The sequence below is a fragment of the Schistocerca gregaria genome, chromosome 3, assembly GCF_023897955.1.
Source record: "Schistocerca gregaria isolate iqSchGreg1 chromosome 3, iqSchGreg1.2, whole genome shotgun sequence".
NCBI classification, from domain to species: Eukaryota; Metazoa; Arthropoda; class Insecta; order Orthoptera; family Acrididae; genus Schistocerca; species Schistocerca gregaria.
The window spans coordinates 204,579,071-204,596,385 of record NC_064922.1 but is presented as its reverse complement, the minus strand read 5'-3'; the positions used below and the strand labels follow the sequence as shown (position 1 = coordinate 204,596,385).

At 37.0% G+C, this 17,315-nt stretch overlaps 1 protein-coding gene across 1 annotated transcript in view; it reads right to left on the bottom strand.

The window, feature by feature from the left end:
- LOC126354035 (A disintegrin and metalloproteinase with thrombospondin motifs 7-like) overlaps positions 1 to 17,315 on the bottom strand; it is a 423,933-nt gene that overhangs the window by 79,151 nt on the left and 327,467 nt on the right. The window contains exons 8-11 of the mRNA XM_050003371.1: positions 13,770 to 13,904; positions 13,568 to 13,674; positions 11,229 to 11,371; positions 2,181 to 2,383 (exon numbers count right to left, since the gene is read on the bottom strand). Coding sequence (XP_049859328.1) covers positions 2,181 to 2,383; positions 11,229 to 11,371; positions 13,568 to 13,674; positions 13,770 to 13,904 — 588 coding nt within the window. The remainder of the gene's footprint in view (positions 1 to 2,180; positions 2,384 to 11,228; positions 11,372 to 13,567; positions 13,675 to 13,769; positions 13,905 to 17,315) is intronic.

The window sequence follows — 17,315 nt, the reverse complement described above, 5'->3', positions numbered from 1 at the left end:
TGCTATTAAAGCTGACCAACAGGCTACAGCAGGGAAACTGACAAGCTCGCACACTGACTCGCAAACAAACTGCCATCACTACCCTACGCTGTGAATCGGATACATGACCTATCGGACACAAAATGATGGTGAACCTAACTGCTACAGGTATGCTGATGCTGACTGAGAAGCCAACACTGGCAACCAGCAACAGCCACTGAGTAACACCACCGCACAACATCAAATGTATCGACCTGCACGATACCCACTACTAACAAAGCCTACCCTTGCATGACCTGTCGCAGGCAGCGAGAAAATCATTTCTGCTCTTACAAGCCAAGAGTAAGTTTTTTCCCTTGGTTCTTGCCTTGGCACTTTTTTCCCTGTCCCCTTCAAACCACTACTATTCATTCAACTTTTGACCCAATTTATCTCCAGATGAGCACATATTAATGGTTAACCTTAACCAAATGTACGCAAACATCACAGTACCCACACCCTGTGAGACCTCACTTTAATGAGAACTAACCATTATGCAGAGATGGCAGTAGACCTTTTGTGTTGGCCATCATGCTGGTGTGGGTGTTAGGGGCTCCACCTCTTTTTAAAAAAATAACAAAAAATATACCTACCAATGGCTGCCTGTAACTCCATGGTGACCAAATGTTTGTTACATAAATGTGTTACTTCAGCACCACGATCACAACCTTAGATTCAACCAGCTTCTGGATCACTATAGCTGTAGCTGGGAATTAAGGTATTATGTCATTTCTAGTATAAGGATTGTAGTGTTTTGAGAACTTACACGTAAATTCTAGAACCCCTCGACCTTTCACCGTCTCAAACACACGAAATTTTAGATGTGAGTGGGAGAAGGAACCCTATCTAATGTGCGTCACCTGTCTGTGTGTGCAGGTCCAGAGTTTATCATGAAAAAACAGTGGACACAGTGGTCGAACGGCACCAACAAGTACTTATTGGCATGCAATGGAAGTTGTAATGAAAGCACACAGCAGAACCAAGGAACTTCTGTGTTATTCTGTGCTGTTTTATAACAGTGGCTATTGTTGGTGACAAAAGAACATTTTAGTTGAAAAGACTGTTAAGTAACTTTTAACTTGAACTTGCTAGAGGCAAGAGATGTGTATGATTCCTGTATAATCGAGTAGTGGTTATCAAGCCAACTCTGTTGTAAATGTAACTTAATTTTTTCTGATGTGAGATGACACGGGTGACTTACAGGAAGTCAATTGTTTATGTGAGAAGTGTGAAGTTCCTGTGACTAGCATCATTCTTCGGAGAATAAGTTTGTAGAGGTTCCAGAAGCCAGCTATTCAGAGAAGAAGATCGGCTGTGTACACCAAGTAAGTCAACTCGTGTAAGAGAAGTGGGAAGTTTGCACATACACTTCACACACTCTTAGTCATCAAAAACGTTAGAGGCTTCTGGCTGCTCATCTGCCAGTCTGTATGATTTCGCCATCTCAAGCCTAGTATGCTTGATACATTAATTTTAGATAGGACTGTAAAGGTTCAAAGTATGTATGTATGTGTGCCTCAATTAACTTAGACACAAGTTAAATCATGTTATACATAGGAAACCTGTATTCTTCTGTGGGTCATAGTCACTGATGAGGCATACTAACTGTGTCTATTGTTATTGCCAAAGTTGAATTGCTATCACTGTATCCAAAAGAGCTCCAAAGTTCCATAGTTCATCCTGTTGCTGAAGATTTTCAGTTACATGTGGCTGATAAAGTGAGTATAAAACAAATGTTGTTCATATGCTAAGGTATCTACCTCTCAGAGCATCTGGTGATGGCAACTTCATTAGCAGCATAGGTATTACACACACGCCAAATCATATTGGCTGTCCTCATTAGCATGGTTAATGACAGTTTATGCAGGGGGAAAATGAAGAACTGTATGGTATGGTATGTTTGTTTACTTACAAATTTAATTATCATTTACTATTTTCCCTCCAAAGTGTACCTAATTATATAATACTGAAGTGTGGTGGACATCGCAATGGAAAGTATGACCATCAAGCTAATTTTAAGTTTTTGAGGATGAGCATAAAAAATGAAATATTTCCGTAACTCAAATGTGTAACTATGTTTGTTACACTTTATTGTGTTTCTTTGGGAAAAAATCTTTCTGTGCCAAAAAAGGAAGTAATCATCTCCATCATATATGTAGTACCTTGGATTGTTGCAGCGTCTTGTCGATACTCGAATCCCTGTGCTTCCTGTGCTTAGTAGGCCATCATCTCCCAACAGGCAACCTGATGCACACTCAGAGTATGGAGACCATTCACTCCAACCACCATCGACTTGCTGATTTGCAAAGAAGCCTGCTTGGATAGCTGACAGTCCTCTAGTTATGCATCGACCACTGCGACACCACTGCAATGTCATTATAAATGCCAGTTTTTATTTACATGGAAAAACAATCATGATTGAGCATCAGTTTTTCTTCCAGCGACAGCTGCTATATGGTTTAATGGAACCAAGTTGGATCACATGCATGTTAAGAATAAAAGAACAACATAAATTCATAAGCTGATCATCATCATCACTCTTTTTTTTTAAATGCATAGCCACCACCCAGCCAATCTATTGTAGTAGTTATCTTTACTCAGTTATCTTTACTCATTCCATTGTTCCTCTTCCACGCAGTTTTCAAGAATCATATGTAGTATAATAAAATGAGAGAAAATGCTAAGAAACACTTAATTAGAAGATGACAATTTTTTTCTGAATAATGTAGCATTACAAAGTAATTTATAAAATGTTACACTTGGCTGTGCATTAATGTAATGTAAGTGTGTGATTTGGAGACAGTAGAGGGTTGTTAGAATTGTCAGGAGACTGTTTCAGTACTGTGCATCATTCTCAATATTCATATAATGGATGAAATGGTGACTCAAACTTTTGATGCTATAGTTAGCTAATTATTGCAATGACATTAAGCAGCAAGCCAAGAACTGTTAACTACAGTACATAATTGCTCAATATGGTACAATATTGTGATCATAATACAATGGAGAGTATGGGCAATGTATGGGAAGACATTGACCTCCGAAAATAACTCCTTGTCTTAGCATCAGTGGAAGTAAGATTGAGTGGCAATATTGTAGAAGTATCAGAATTTTCTCATGTTACTTCTTTAAGCTCTAAACATGACTATACACTGTTGACTGAGAGGTATTTTTGTGGGATACTGTTTAAAAGAGGACTTCATGTGTGTGCATAATAATCATTTGCATCAAGGCAGATGGTTTCATGCCAGTGGCTAAAGGTCATACATAATACCTGTAAATTATGCAACTATCAGTCTGTGTAGCTGTGATAGAGAGATTGTGATAGAAATGTTGATGTTATAATGAAGCAGTTTTGATGATCATCTGTGTATTAATGATGTCTTGAACCAAGTGTTCATGGGCATTCACTAACATTGATGTACTATTGAGAACCATCATCTGATATGTTACTAATTTGCTGTAATGTAACCAGTTGGACTCACAAAAATATGTTTTATTATCTACCCTCAAGTGCTGCATAATTGTTCAAACCTATCACTTCATCTGTTTCTACTGCAACTTGGAAAGAAATTGTAGCTCTCAAAAAACTACACTTCATTACATTTAGAAGTATATAGCCTCAAATGCGACTTGGGTTCTGAAATTACTGATTCTCTTGTAGTACATGCTTTTTTACTTAGTGAGTCAAGTGCAGATGGTAGAAGGTGTGAACTTTTTCTCGTTGAACATTAAAGACTGTGCCATAAAAGCATGTCATGGAATAATAAATAGAAATTTGTAATTGTATGCTTAGTGTTCCTATAGGATATACCTAAAGTAAATAAAAATTTCATCTTACTTACTACTGAGATAGAAAAGAAATGCTTACTTTGCAAGCTGTAAAAGCTCAAGCCTCAACTTTTTTTTAATGTCTATTAGCACAGATCATTATTAATTGAATACTAGGACTATTGCACATCAGATAGGCACATAAAAAGCAGCTGCTGACCTTCTGGAAAATATTCTTAGCAGATTAACAACAACTACAGACTATATTCCTTGCACATTTCTTGCTCATCCACAAGTGAATGCCTCTATTATACATGCAATCATCTCTTGTTATCACATGAAGTGAGAAATATTCTTCTCACCCCCTCCAAATTGATAATCTGTCACTGTCTCAACCCACTCAGTACTCTTCTCAATCCTTATGCCCTGTTTGTTGCACCTGCCTACTGTCCACCTAACAAATGGCTGTTGCCAAACTTGGCCAGTGGCTGCCTGAGCCACACTGTTATGTGAAATATGCTGTTCAGGAAAATGTTGTTGATTTTGTGCCGTCTCATGTCATCCTGCTAACATTAGTTTTTGTGAACTGAAAATTGGGAACTGTAGGTCCATTATTAGCTTCATTCCTGCAATCTCTCAAAACATGTATAATCTTGTTTCTTATACTGATGGTGCAGTGGTTAGCACACAGGACTTGCAAACAGGGGGGAACGATGGTTCAAATCCATGTCTGGCCCTCCAGATTTTAGGTTTTCCATGACTTCCCTAAATCACTCCAGGCAAATGCCGAGATGCTTCCTTTGAAAGGGAATGGCCAATTTCCTTCTTGATTGTAGAAATAATCTGACCTGGTGTTCCATCTCTAATGAACTTGATGTGGGTGGGGCGTAAACCCTAATCTTCCTTCCTTCCTTTCTTCCTTCTTATTTTAATTTTTTTTATACATTTGCCTTTCACTTTGTAATGTACAGCTTGCCACTAATATTGTTCCATTTTAATATGGTTTAATATGGTTCCATTTTAATTCATTGGGGTTAATTTGCATGGGCATGAGGAAACATGTAAACCACAGTGCAGAGGTGCTGCTAAGGAGTTGTATCAAGATTGCCTGGCTGAGTGCTACAACAGATGTCAACTGGAGGATCATGGGTATAATTTTATGTCGGAGCACAGACTGTAGACAATATCATTATAGAAGATATTTGATGGATTTCCATACCAGGTTCTGTATTAGGATGACATTACATCAAAATGGAATTTCCTTCCAAAGTTTGAACAAGAAGTCAATTTAGTCAGACCAAGGATAGTATGACCTCTGAAACTACTTACTACAAGAAAGTGTTTCCAGTAACACATTCATTCGGCTGTTTTTATCCTGAGAAATAATGTAAAAGCAGAATGACTTGATTTGCGACTGTAGTTGTGAAACATAAATTGCTTAGTACAGAAGAGTATCTAATGCAGATTCCATTCACAAAGTTGGAAAGAAACACTGGCTGGCTAAAGAGTTGATAAATGCAGTAACAGCACTGTCCATTAAAGTCAAGGGTCCATTCTTTAGCCCTGATCTTGGAGAGAGTTTTAATCAAGATTTATAGAAGACTATTCCCTCCAGTCAATTTGTTTATGAACCTTTTTTTTCATTTTGTCTATGAATAGCACACTGATGGTTGCATCTTTAAAAATAAATAGTAAAAATGTTCAAGTGGCACAAAAAATGCAAGGTCATGTTTTGTAGGAAATGCATAGTCAATTGATTTTCCCTTCTTTCAAGAAAAAACTAACAGAAATGATTGGAAATATAGCTGCTACTTGGGTAAGCATCTGGGAAGTTGCCATCTTAACTGCATAACTCAGCTTAAGTTCCAAACTAATGCATATATCCCAAATAAATTACAGTTTTATTGAACTGTAGCCCCAGTTACAGTTACTAAGTCCTGCAGTTAGTTAAAAATACTCTGACCACATCCTTTTATCCATGATGAATTAGGAGCTCTGCAACTGTCAGGAAAATATCCATTTTATTGTGTGGAATCAGTTACACTTTTTGTCGAAAGCACAAGCTACTTTTAAGTAACTAGTTTCGCACATGGATTTCCTGCAGTCAGAATATCCACATGCTATGGCAGTGGTTCCCAACAGGTGGTCCGCAGACCACCAGGGGTCCGTGAGCTATGCCAGAGGGGTTCACAAGATGCTATTAGAATAAAAAATATATTTCGTATGATAACAGATTTTTTGTTTTGGCTGCTTCCTGCATGAGCAGAGCTTTAGCGAACGCTAACTTCTGCGTCTAGCTTCTTCCTAGAGCTAACTGACACTAGCACACTCTAGCGCAAAACTAGAATTAGACAGAGGCAAATAGTTCTGCTGTATGCCATTACACAGCGTGCACTGCCTCTTTGCAGCTGACAACTGACAGTCATTTTACACAGAAACTCGCATTTCAGATGACAATCGGCCCTTGTTAATTGCCAGTGCTTTAACAATGTTGTTTACATATTCAATTTTCTGTATTAAAATAGTAGTGTTTGCAAAATAAATACTAAACACTCAGATTTGAAGGCAAAGATTTTGAGCAATAATCAAAAATTTAACAATAACAATGATGGCTAAATTGAAAAAATTTTAAGCTCAATATTTTTTCAGTAATGAATATGTCATTTTTTTTCTAAGTACAAAAAATAGAAAACGTATAAAAAGACTCTTAATTTGGCTTTTTTAGGTACTTGATACTGTGTTATGACAAGGTACCAATCATGCTCGATGGGGGTTCCTCGAGAAAATTTTGTTGGGAACCCCTTTGCTATGGTATAGAATCACAGAGTTCCTGGAAATGCTCTCCTGTGGGATATTCACACATGCCTTCCATGTGGTATCCCTGGAGTATCATGACAAATTTCTGTCCAATCATATCCTATAAATTTTCAATAGACCACATGTCAGGTGATCATCCATGCTTCTCAAAAGAAGGTTTGCACATCCTGCTCCACATGTGGCTGGAATTATCCTTCTCAAATATGGCCCGTTGTGGAATATCCAAAAAGAACCAGAATGTATCACAGTTATCATCAAGGTTTTCTCAGTGTAATGAATTTTCGGGAGTCCAGTCATATAAATTCTTTTCTTCTCTTAATATTATGGCTGCATAATACCCAGCCATTTGAATCAATGGACCTTGAATCTCATCTTATAAAACTGCGACCCATGCCAATGAGCAGTGTGCCATTGTTTTTAAGGTATGATCCAAAGTGCAGTACTAGACATACTGTCCAAATTGAAGATGGCAGCCATCTGGTGAAGAATTTACTTATTCATATTGTTGGCTTCTATGGATAGAGTGTAGAATGCGAGTATTTCTGTAGATGGCTAATAAAAACAATGTTACAGGTTCCCTGTTGATATCACATAAGGCTATACGTGGAATTTGTGACAAAGAAGTCCACACAGAGCGCATGTCAGTGAGGTACATCTCTTATCTGAGTGACATTACGTTGACTGTTTGTGAAGTGCATATTGGCAAAGTCCATAGGCTTATAAGACAAGTGTTAGGGGTATATAATCAGTCTTTTGATTCTGAAGATGGATGACCATTTCACAGAAAAAATGTCAGACAAGAAAGAAATTGGTTATAGCTGCTTTCTTGAATTTTAATTGACATATCATACATGTTTATCATTGTGATGCCTGGTACCACAGTAGGGAGATCCTATGGCCCTATGGACTACCAAAACTTCCTCCACATCTCCCTCTGAAAAACTACTTTTCTGTTGTTTTTTCTATACATATTTAAAAAAAAATTTCATTTGGGAGTAAGTTTACTAAAAATGAAGCACAGCAATGAGCAAAGAACATTAAGAAATTCGATGCTTTAGCATGTGCAAGAGTTTCATTTTTACTCGATTTACAATGAAATACCTAATAAATAATTAAGGCCTACTTTCAGTAGTCTTATGGCACAAGATGCATGAGCAATGCAAATAATTATCAATGGCAGAGCACGTGTATATGTAGTAACCTTGGAGCAGACATTTGTTTATACAAGAGTTCTGTGTAGATGAATGATTCAGCTGCCTATAAGCATTACAACTAACTCCTGTATTATTAATTCCCACATAATTCTTTTCTATTTGCACAGTAGATTGTTATCAACCAAAACTTGGGAGCAGCAGCAATAATGGCTGGAGATAGAACTAAATTACATTTCCTTCTGTCTGTCTTGCTTGCTTTGTCCACCAAGTGTCTCACTCCAGCCCTTACTTGTCAAAACTAGGCAGAAATCTGAAGCATTCGGTCAAATAGAATATTTGCTTCAGCATGTGCTTGCTGAACAATGAGATCCTACAATCCAAAAACATCAAGTTTTAACAATCAGCTTGCCAGAAATGGTATACGTATGTCCATTGCTATTTCCCCATTGCATGTCTTGATGCTGGACAATAGACATTAATGGAAAGGAATTTGGTAGGAAAGTCCCATTTTAAACAGACAGTGTCAAACACCAACACAGAGAGGTTTCCAACTGTTGCAGTAATCTAGTGTCAAACCCTCATTGTGGATGAAGCTTTACAGTCCCCAATGGGTGTATTTATAAGAGTGTGGTCATCCTATGCTGCAGTCACAGTCACATCACGTGGTTCAGTAACTGCTTCTTATTATGTACAGCTCTTCTACCCAATGGCTCCATACACAAATCACTGTTGTAATAACATTCCCTGTATGAGCCAAAATGTCACAGTATTCTGCTCCACTGAAACTCCCTCACAAATTGATGTTGCACAACTTGACATCAGTGGGAAACACTGACACTATCTTTCAGATTATCATTTCACTGTATGCCTCTTTGCTGACAAAAATAATGTAACACTGCCCATTCTAATCATACAGTACACTCCTTGCTTGGCTTCTCTGTATCCCATTATCTTGGCAGCACTTATTGCTGGTACATTGTTTGGCTTGTTATCTGGGTTGGGATTAATATGAATCATTCTTTTCTAATCTATACTAACAGAATATATATGTGTCAAAGCTAACAGTTATTCAGTAGAATAATCTTCATCTTATTATGAATCTGATTTCAATCAGAAATGCAATATATTTACCAGGAGACAAATGGACTGACCAATACTTAGACGTATGAGGAAGTGTGATCAAAAGCAATGCAAATTTTTAATTTCGCAGGCTTTATAAATCTGTTTTTCAAAATTTTTTTCATCTAGTTGGTACACATATTCCTGATGTATGTTTGCATTTTCAACTGTTTTGAATATTTTGTCTGTTATCAACAATCAAAAATGCTATATTTGTTTGCAAGTGCTTGGCGAATTTTTACTTTAAAAAAGGATGGATCAAAGAATTTGTATTAAATTTTGCTTGAAAATGAAATAAAGTGCAGCATCACATTAGAAACATTAACTGTGGCTTCTGAAAAATATACTATGAGTCATATAGGAGTTTAAAAGTACGATAAACTTTTCAAAGAGGATCAAGAAAATGTTGAAAATGGCAATCATCCTCAACACCTTAACACATCAATTTCTGACAACAACATGGAAGAAGTAAAGAAAATGGTTCTGCAAAATCACCATCAGAGAGATTGCTATTGATACTAGCATACCCTTTGGCTCATGCCAGCCAGTTCTTTTTTTTCTGATGTTTTGGGCATGAAATGTGTATGATCAAAGTTTGTTCAAAAATTGTTGAATTTTGACCAAAAGTGACGTCACATGGACATCACTCAGGAATTGCTAAATGAAGTCAGTAACAATGCAGAGCTTTCAAAGCTGGTTATAACAGGTGATAAAAGATGGGTATACAGGTATGACATTGAAACCAGGCCTGTAATTCCAGTGGAAACTGCCTGTAGAGACAAAATAATAATAATAATAATAATAATAATAATAATAATAATAATAATAATAATAATAATAATAATAATAATAATATTCGAGAAGTCCAATCACATGTGAAGGTTCTTCTCATTCTTCTCATTGTTTTCTTCTATTACATATGGTCCTACAGACAATAAGGAATATTACCTGGAAGTTATGTGCCGTTTGCATGAAGTAGTCTGAAGAAAATGACCAGAATTGTGGCAGAACCACCTGTGGAAATTTCATCACAATAATGCTCCTGTTCATGCACCATTTCTTGTTCATGACTTTTTGATAAAGAAAGAAAACCATTATGTTGCCTCAGCTCCTGTATTTGCTGGACATGGCCCCTGCGACTTCTTCCTATTCCCAAGACTGAAGAGAACCATGAAAGGACATCGTTTGTCACCACTGATGAGATGATAACAGAATCATTAAAGGAGATGAACACTGTAACAAAAAGTAAGTTCCAGAAGTGCTTCCAAGACTGAAAAAAAAGTGCTGCCACAAGTGTATTATATCTGAGGGGGCTTACTTTGAAGGGGACAAAGTTGATGTTGAATAATAAATAAAGATTCTTTAAGAAAAACAAAAACTCCCATTACTTTTTGATCACACCTCATGCAGCTCCTATTTCAGGTAATAGGGACATAAAGTAAATAAGAGCACAGCAACAGATTACAATGTGTTGAGAGAGAATGAGGAGTAGCTATGGGAGAGAATTAGTAAAATGAAATATAAATAAACAAATTTAGCAAGCAGTAATGGGAAAAAGAATCCTTGGATATCAGGCTAATGTGCAATGAGTCTTGGAGGATCACTGGATGAGAGGATATGATGTAGAGGAAGTTCAAAACCTCAGAGATCAGGAAAATCAGTGCTGGTTGGGATAGTCTAAATATTTCATATGGTATAGCAGACTCTTGGGTCATGCTGTGCTTGAGTACTGCGCATCCCCAGGTGCACAGTTTTTCTGGGTCAATTCAGAAGAAAGTTTTGCTAATGTTAGTCATTCCATATTGGAAACAACAAACAAAAATTGGAAAGACAATATCTCAGCATATGAATGGTAGATTGCACATAGACCCAAGTAACATATCAGGAAATTGTGCTAGCTTTTTGGATATGGTGTCACTCTTTTTTACGACCTCTGCATCCAGGCCATGAGGGCCCAAGGGATGTAGACTGGCAGCTGTGTTTTCCTCTGCCTTGTGGCATCATTTGAATGTGGTATGGAGGGGCCTGTGGTCAGCACACTGCCTTCCTGACTGTTTTGTCAACTTTTCAGACTGTGGAGCTACTACTTCTCGTTCAAGTATCTCCTCAGTTGGAATCATGAGGCTGAGTCCATCTTTCATCAGTCCTCCCACCAAGACAAAAAAATCCTTGGCAGTATGGAGAATCAAATCTGGGTCCTCCATATGGGAGCCATTTACGCTGACCACTCAGCTACGAAGGCGGACACTTCTATTTTAATATTGTTAGTCACATCTATGGCCACAGCAATATTGCAAAAATCCTACTAAAAACTTTAGTGTGTACCTAATTAACACTGTGTATTCGTACCTTGTTCCTGCCACATGGTGTTCCTTCAAGTGCTGGATGAGATGTCCAAGTGTAACGGTCACGTTGACAGTGCAGATCCCTGCAGATATCTTCCAATGGTTGTTTCACAGCATGAATGCTGCCATGCCCATATTTCAGCATACCTGTCACATGAGTAAGAATTTTCAAAATCAAATTACAATTAAATAATGACATGAAAGGAACTGCTTCATCTTTCAGCGATTACATACAAATAGATCGGATGTGTGTTAACAGAAGTCAAGTTGGCTCCATCTTATGCCAATCTTTTTTCATGCAGAGACACAAGCAGATAATCAGTGCCTCATTTAAAAATTGTCATCTGGCCCTTAATGTAAATAAATGTAATGTAGTGGTTGTAAACAGATGAAAGGATCTGATAAAAATTTGTAGTTACTGGAATCAGTCACAATCTGAAAGTATTTAGAAGTTTCTGTCCAGAGTTACTTACAGTGAAATGAACACATAAATTTAAGTGTGAGGAAGGCAGGTGCCAGTCTCAGATTTACTGGAAGAATCCTAAGACACAATAGTTCATGCATGTAATAGGTTTCTTACAAAATCTTTGTTTGACCAATTCTTGAGTATTGTTCAACATTGTTCTGTTAGATGAACAGAAGAGGGTGAGGTGTGAATGCACAGGACTGCCAAATCGGTGTCATTATTGATAATAAATTCAAAGTTATTGTGAACAGGGTGTGAAGCTATTATCTTCTTGTGAGCTTTGTGTGTTTTCTGTGGTTACATCTGTTATCTTGGGAATCATCAAATTACCACTCATAAGGCAACATATGTGATAACACAACAAAAAGAAGCATCTGAATTATCATCTGCAGCAACCACATTGTGTGTAATTATTTGCCCTGACAGCCTTGCATTAAATTAACCATTGTTATTATTTGCATTACAGATGCTCCACTAAACACTGATATGACTGCTGTAATACTCAGCCTGATGACTGTAAAGCCATTATTTTTATGGTCTGCTCAGTTAAGAGTAAGTTAGGCTTAGACCACATCACTTCCAATGAGACTAATTATTGGGCCAACTCTTAATGAGAAGATCACTACAGGCAATCAAAAGTAACTTTACTTATCATTGTAGACAAATACACCATCAGGCATGCACTTCTATTCAATCCAAGCTAGGTGACTTAATCTGTTGCACAGTAGAACTAGATGATCACGCTTCCATGAAAACTAGTGCGTCACCTTCGTTCACTGAAAGACGTTGAGATGAATGATGACTTCCTAAGGAACATTTGGCAATTCACTTGTCTGCTATAATTTTAAAACAATAACAGCACTCTATCTCTTTCTATTTCTGTGGCAATTACTGGATTTGTGTGTTTTGTTTCATTCTTAATTAAATTCATTCATTAAACACACTATTCTTTAAATAGCTAAACAGTAAATATTAAATACAAATTCCAAACAGGATGTTAATAGTACTTTAGCAGAAGTGACACCAAATGACAAACATTTGATTAATACAGCAATTCAAATTGCAGTAGTATACATGTAATGGGTGAAAGCAGAAATGAAGACAGAAATCCAGTGAAAGGGTATTTGAAATTGCACATTCCTATTGTGCTCAATTAACACTAGGATTGTTACAAGTACTTTGTGCATACTGTGCATAGTAATTAGGAATAGTACACTACATTTAGCCTAATTACCAAATATTTAACTGAAAAGACTCTTTGCCTGTATAAACATGTAATTATGCCATTATGTATAGGCCAGTACAACTGTACTTGAACAGGTACAATATGTTACATTTATGTAACTGTAGAAATAACTTACACAGCTTGAAAGCTAATAAACAAATACTGTATGAGGAGTGTTCACAGATAATGAGCAGTGATGTGAAGAAACACTGTAACAGAAAAATAGAAGAATTACTCTAGATGAAAGAGGATTTGAAAGAAAGAAGAACATGAGATGAGAGATAGATTATATGCCAAAAATAAAGAGGATGATGTGAGAATGAAGACATAAGGGTAAGAGAAGAAAAAAAAGTTGAATAAAAACAAATGAACTTAGGAGAAAGAAAGGAAGGCTGAAGCAAGTTGCAGAGAGAGGATGAAGCAGAGTCTCATAGACAACAGATATTATAAGACTGGACAGATACTGGAAAAAATCCTTATGTATGGCATTTAACAACATTTGAACTTGGAAAATGTCCAGTTTCCAGTACTGGTAACTTACATGTTCACTGATTTTGCTGTGAATAAGAGACAAAATTTTTGTCATTGTGGTAATAATGGAAAAACTTATGTTACCTTAGTAAATTATGCTATGGAACATTGTTAATCTTACATTGAACATCAGCATCAAATCTCTCTCCTGGAAGAATTCTCTCAGCATTGTGGTCCAATGGCCCTGAGGCTGTGCTGTAATCCAACAAACACTCTGCCTGGGGAGTCCTGAAATATAGCCCTAAAATGTCATTTTAATTCTCTAGATAGGACAAAATGCAGGAAATAATTATAAGTTTCTTATTTTTTACTGAATATCTTACTCTAAAAAAGCTTCCAAGTAGCGCTGGCTGCAAGGAGACCATGTAATTTTACCACTTCCAAGTGTGGGAGACATTATGTAGCTACCCGGATCACAGTCATTATCTGCTAGCGGCCCATCATGACGCATTCCAAGGCTGTAAATATATAATTCACATGAGTGCATTTTTGATAGTAGCATAATATAACTATGTGTGTTGTCAGAACACAGTAACACACAGAAAAATCTTAAGGAACTGATGCTCAACAGCTCAGATACGTTCAATAAAAGTCATGATGAGAAAGCTGCATGAAATAATATTTATTTGTTATTATCTGAATTGGTATCGAGTATTTCACTCAGCATCAATGATTTGACTGACTGTGACATGATACTGTAGGGAAGGCTTTGCTGTACTCTTTACTCTAAAATTAAATTTGTTGAAAAGTTGCTTTGTGATACGCGGTAAAGGTAACTGCACATGGAAACAAATGGAGTCACAATTGTGTTCAAGATCAAGAGACCATTCATTGGCTCTCAACTGAGATTTTCACTGTACTTCATGTTCAGTGCAAATTACTATTACCGTTTTATGTCAAGGTAATTTTTGATTCAGTTGCATTTAATAGTAATGAGTGTGGGTGATATCAGTCCTCTAGCATGAATATTACATTAGATCAAACCAGTGACAGGAAGCAAAGCTAAATACTAGTTTAGTTAATGACAATGCAACTGTTAGTACTTTTTCAGCGCCATGACTTCAGCAGTAGAGAAAATTATGAAGAGCCCAGGTTGTGTGCTGTAGCCAATCTCTGATAATCTTTAAATTGCTTACTTGCATAACTAAAAGCAAAGTCATCATTAATATACTGATGTTATGAGTACTAGTATTAAAATTGTATATCCAAATACACTTTAAATGTTAAACGTAACTGTGGCACTATTAAAAAATTTAGGAAAGCTAAAAGTTGGGCACCTGACTAAATGTAACAATTTAGTAGTCCTTGGCTGCAGGTTGTGAATCACAGCTGACATCTTTCACTTCCTACATATTTAAGGGAAACTCTAATATGATCACAGAGATTTCCAGGTGCTACACAAATAATGGACTAAGTGAAACTACGCCTCAGTGTACAGTGGAAGAATTGGGTGATAGATAGTAGTGTTTAAGTAGGTGACAGACTTCAGTTCATTGATAGGAACTTAAGAAAATGCAGTCAACCTACAAAGAAGACTTCCAATAAGACACTAGAGCAACCCATCTTAGACTATTGCTCAAGTGAGTGGGACACATACCTAAGATGACTATCTGGGGATTCCGATTGTATACAAAGGAATGCATCACAAAAACATGGAAAAAATCTGATCTGGCTATGCTATCTCACAATTTGGAGAAACAGTGTTAAGTGACGAAGATACTACAGCCCTCTACATATAACTCCTACAGGCAATGCAGAGATGAGATTAGATTATTTACAGACCACATAAAAGAACTTAAGTAGCCTTTCTCCCCGCACTCCCTGCACAAATGGAAGAAACCCTAGTATGTGGTGACAGTGAGAAGTACCCTCCCATAAACTTCACAGGGGTTTGCAGAGTATGTACATAGATGTAGATGTAAAACAGGTCTGCAGTAAACATTTCAAATCTTAATCTTACAATGCCTCAAGTTATTTCAAACAAGAAAAAATGACCTGTTGTAAAATTCCTTGAGATCAGTCAATAATATGGTTAAGTGAAGTTAACATTAGATAAACTACTCAAGAAGTTGTGTTCTGCATGTTTTAACCAAAGAAGTATCTTTGATTGCGTCAACCTGAAGATGAGGATGTTGGATTATTTTGCAATTTTTCACTCCCTACTGTGTTGTACAATTATAATTACACTTCTTGCAGATGAAAACATTCAAATATTTTCCTCCGAAGAAATTTTGTTTTATTCTAAAGGTGTGGATTCAGCTGCATATTGTTTTTATTTGTTATCAATATAACACAATAGACAGGACCTGTAAAATTGCATTTCATCTTGATTTTCATCATATGAATGCAGATACTGTTGTAATTAAAACCACAAACAATTAAAAGAAGAACAAAGACAGATTAGGGTCTAAGTCCTATCAATTGTGAGGTCATTAAAGACAGAGCACAAGCTGGGATGGTGGAGGAACTGGCTGTGTCTTTCTTAAATAAACCATCCTGACATTTGCTTTAACTGGTGTAGAAAAACCACTGAAAGCCTAAATCTGGGTGGCTGCCAGGGGTCTGAAATGCCTCCTTCATATGTGTCCTGATAGCTCACTCAGCAAATAGACAACATCCTACGCGAACACACAGTGCTAGGTAACTCATTTTCACCTGGTAAGTTAAGAACTACGCAGTATCTTTAAACAACACAGTTTGCACTGTTTGTATAAATTCCGTCTCCTTCACTGAGTACTGTGTTGAGTGCAACAATCTGCTGTCTCTATCTCCCCCCCCCCCCCCCCCTCTCTCTCTCTCTCTCTCTCTCTCTCTCTCTCTCTCTCTCTCTCTCTCTCTCTCTCTCTCTCTCCCCCTCTCCCTCTCTCTCTCTCTCTCTCTCTCTCTCACACACACACACACACACACACACACACACACACACACACACACACAGACACACACAAATCAGAAATAAAAATGTAGACTTCCAACTTCACTAAACACACGCATATAACTCATTTTTATTCTTAATCTCTGAGCTATCTTTGAGCTCTTGATTTCAAAAGTATCACTTTCCTAGTGACATCTTCAAGAGGTGTATTATGATATGATTTTTTTCAGGGCTCATAAAACTTGTAATTTATGAAGGAGTCTTCTCATAAATATGGTAGTATTCAAGTTATAGACTAACAGACAAAAAAAGCAGCCACCGAACATTATTTTGGTAAAGTATACTGAGAACAAATTATGACTAGTCTTGATATAATTATGGAAATTATATTTAGATTACAGAGCTGCTATTTTTATCTGCTACTTCGTACTAATCTTTCATATAAATTTTCTGAGTTCAGTGAACACTAGATGATGGTTCAGATGGCTCTAAGCAGTATGGGGCTTAACATCCGAGGTCATCCGTCCCCTAGACTTAGAACTACTGAAACCTAACTAACGCAAGGACATCACACAGATCCATGCCCAAGGCAGGATTCGAACCTGTGACTGTAGCAGCAGCGCGGTTCTGGACTGAAGCGCCTAGAACTGCTCGGCCACAGTGGCCGACAGTGAACACTACCTATTGCTTGTATACTGAAAAAGTTTGAACATAAGTATCAATGGAAACTGCATATGTAAGTTCAAATATTCTGTCAAATTATTTTCAGTTTCCTACTCCAGGACTGCCACTGGCTTATTAAAGACTTTTGCACTGGGTCATACAGTTTCTTTCTGAACCCTAGATAGGGATGCATGGTCTGTATGAAAATCATTTTTGATTCTAGTACTGTACCTGTGAATTCCATAGTTCATCTTAAATTCACTTTTATTATTAACTATAGATACCATTAGAGAGTAAATGTATTGGTACGAGATACAAGACTCCCAAGATCCCC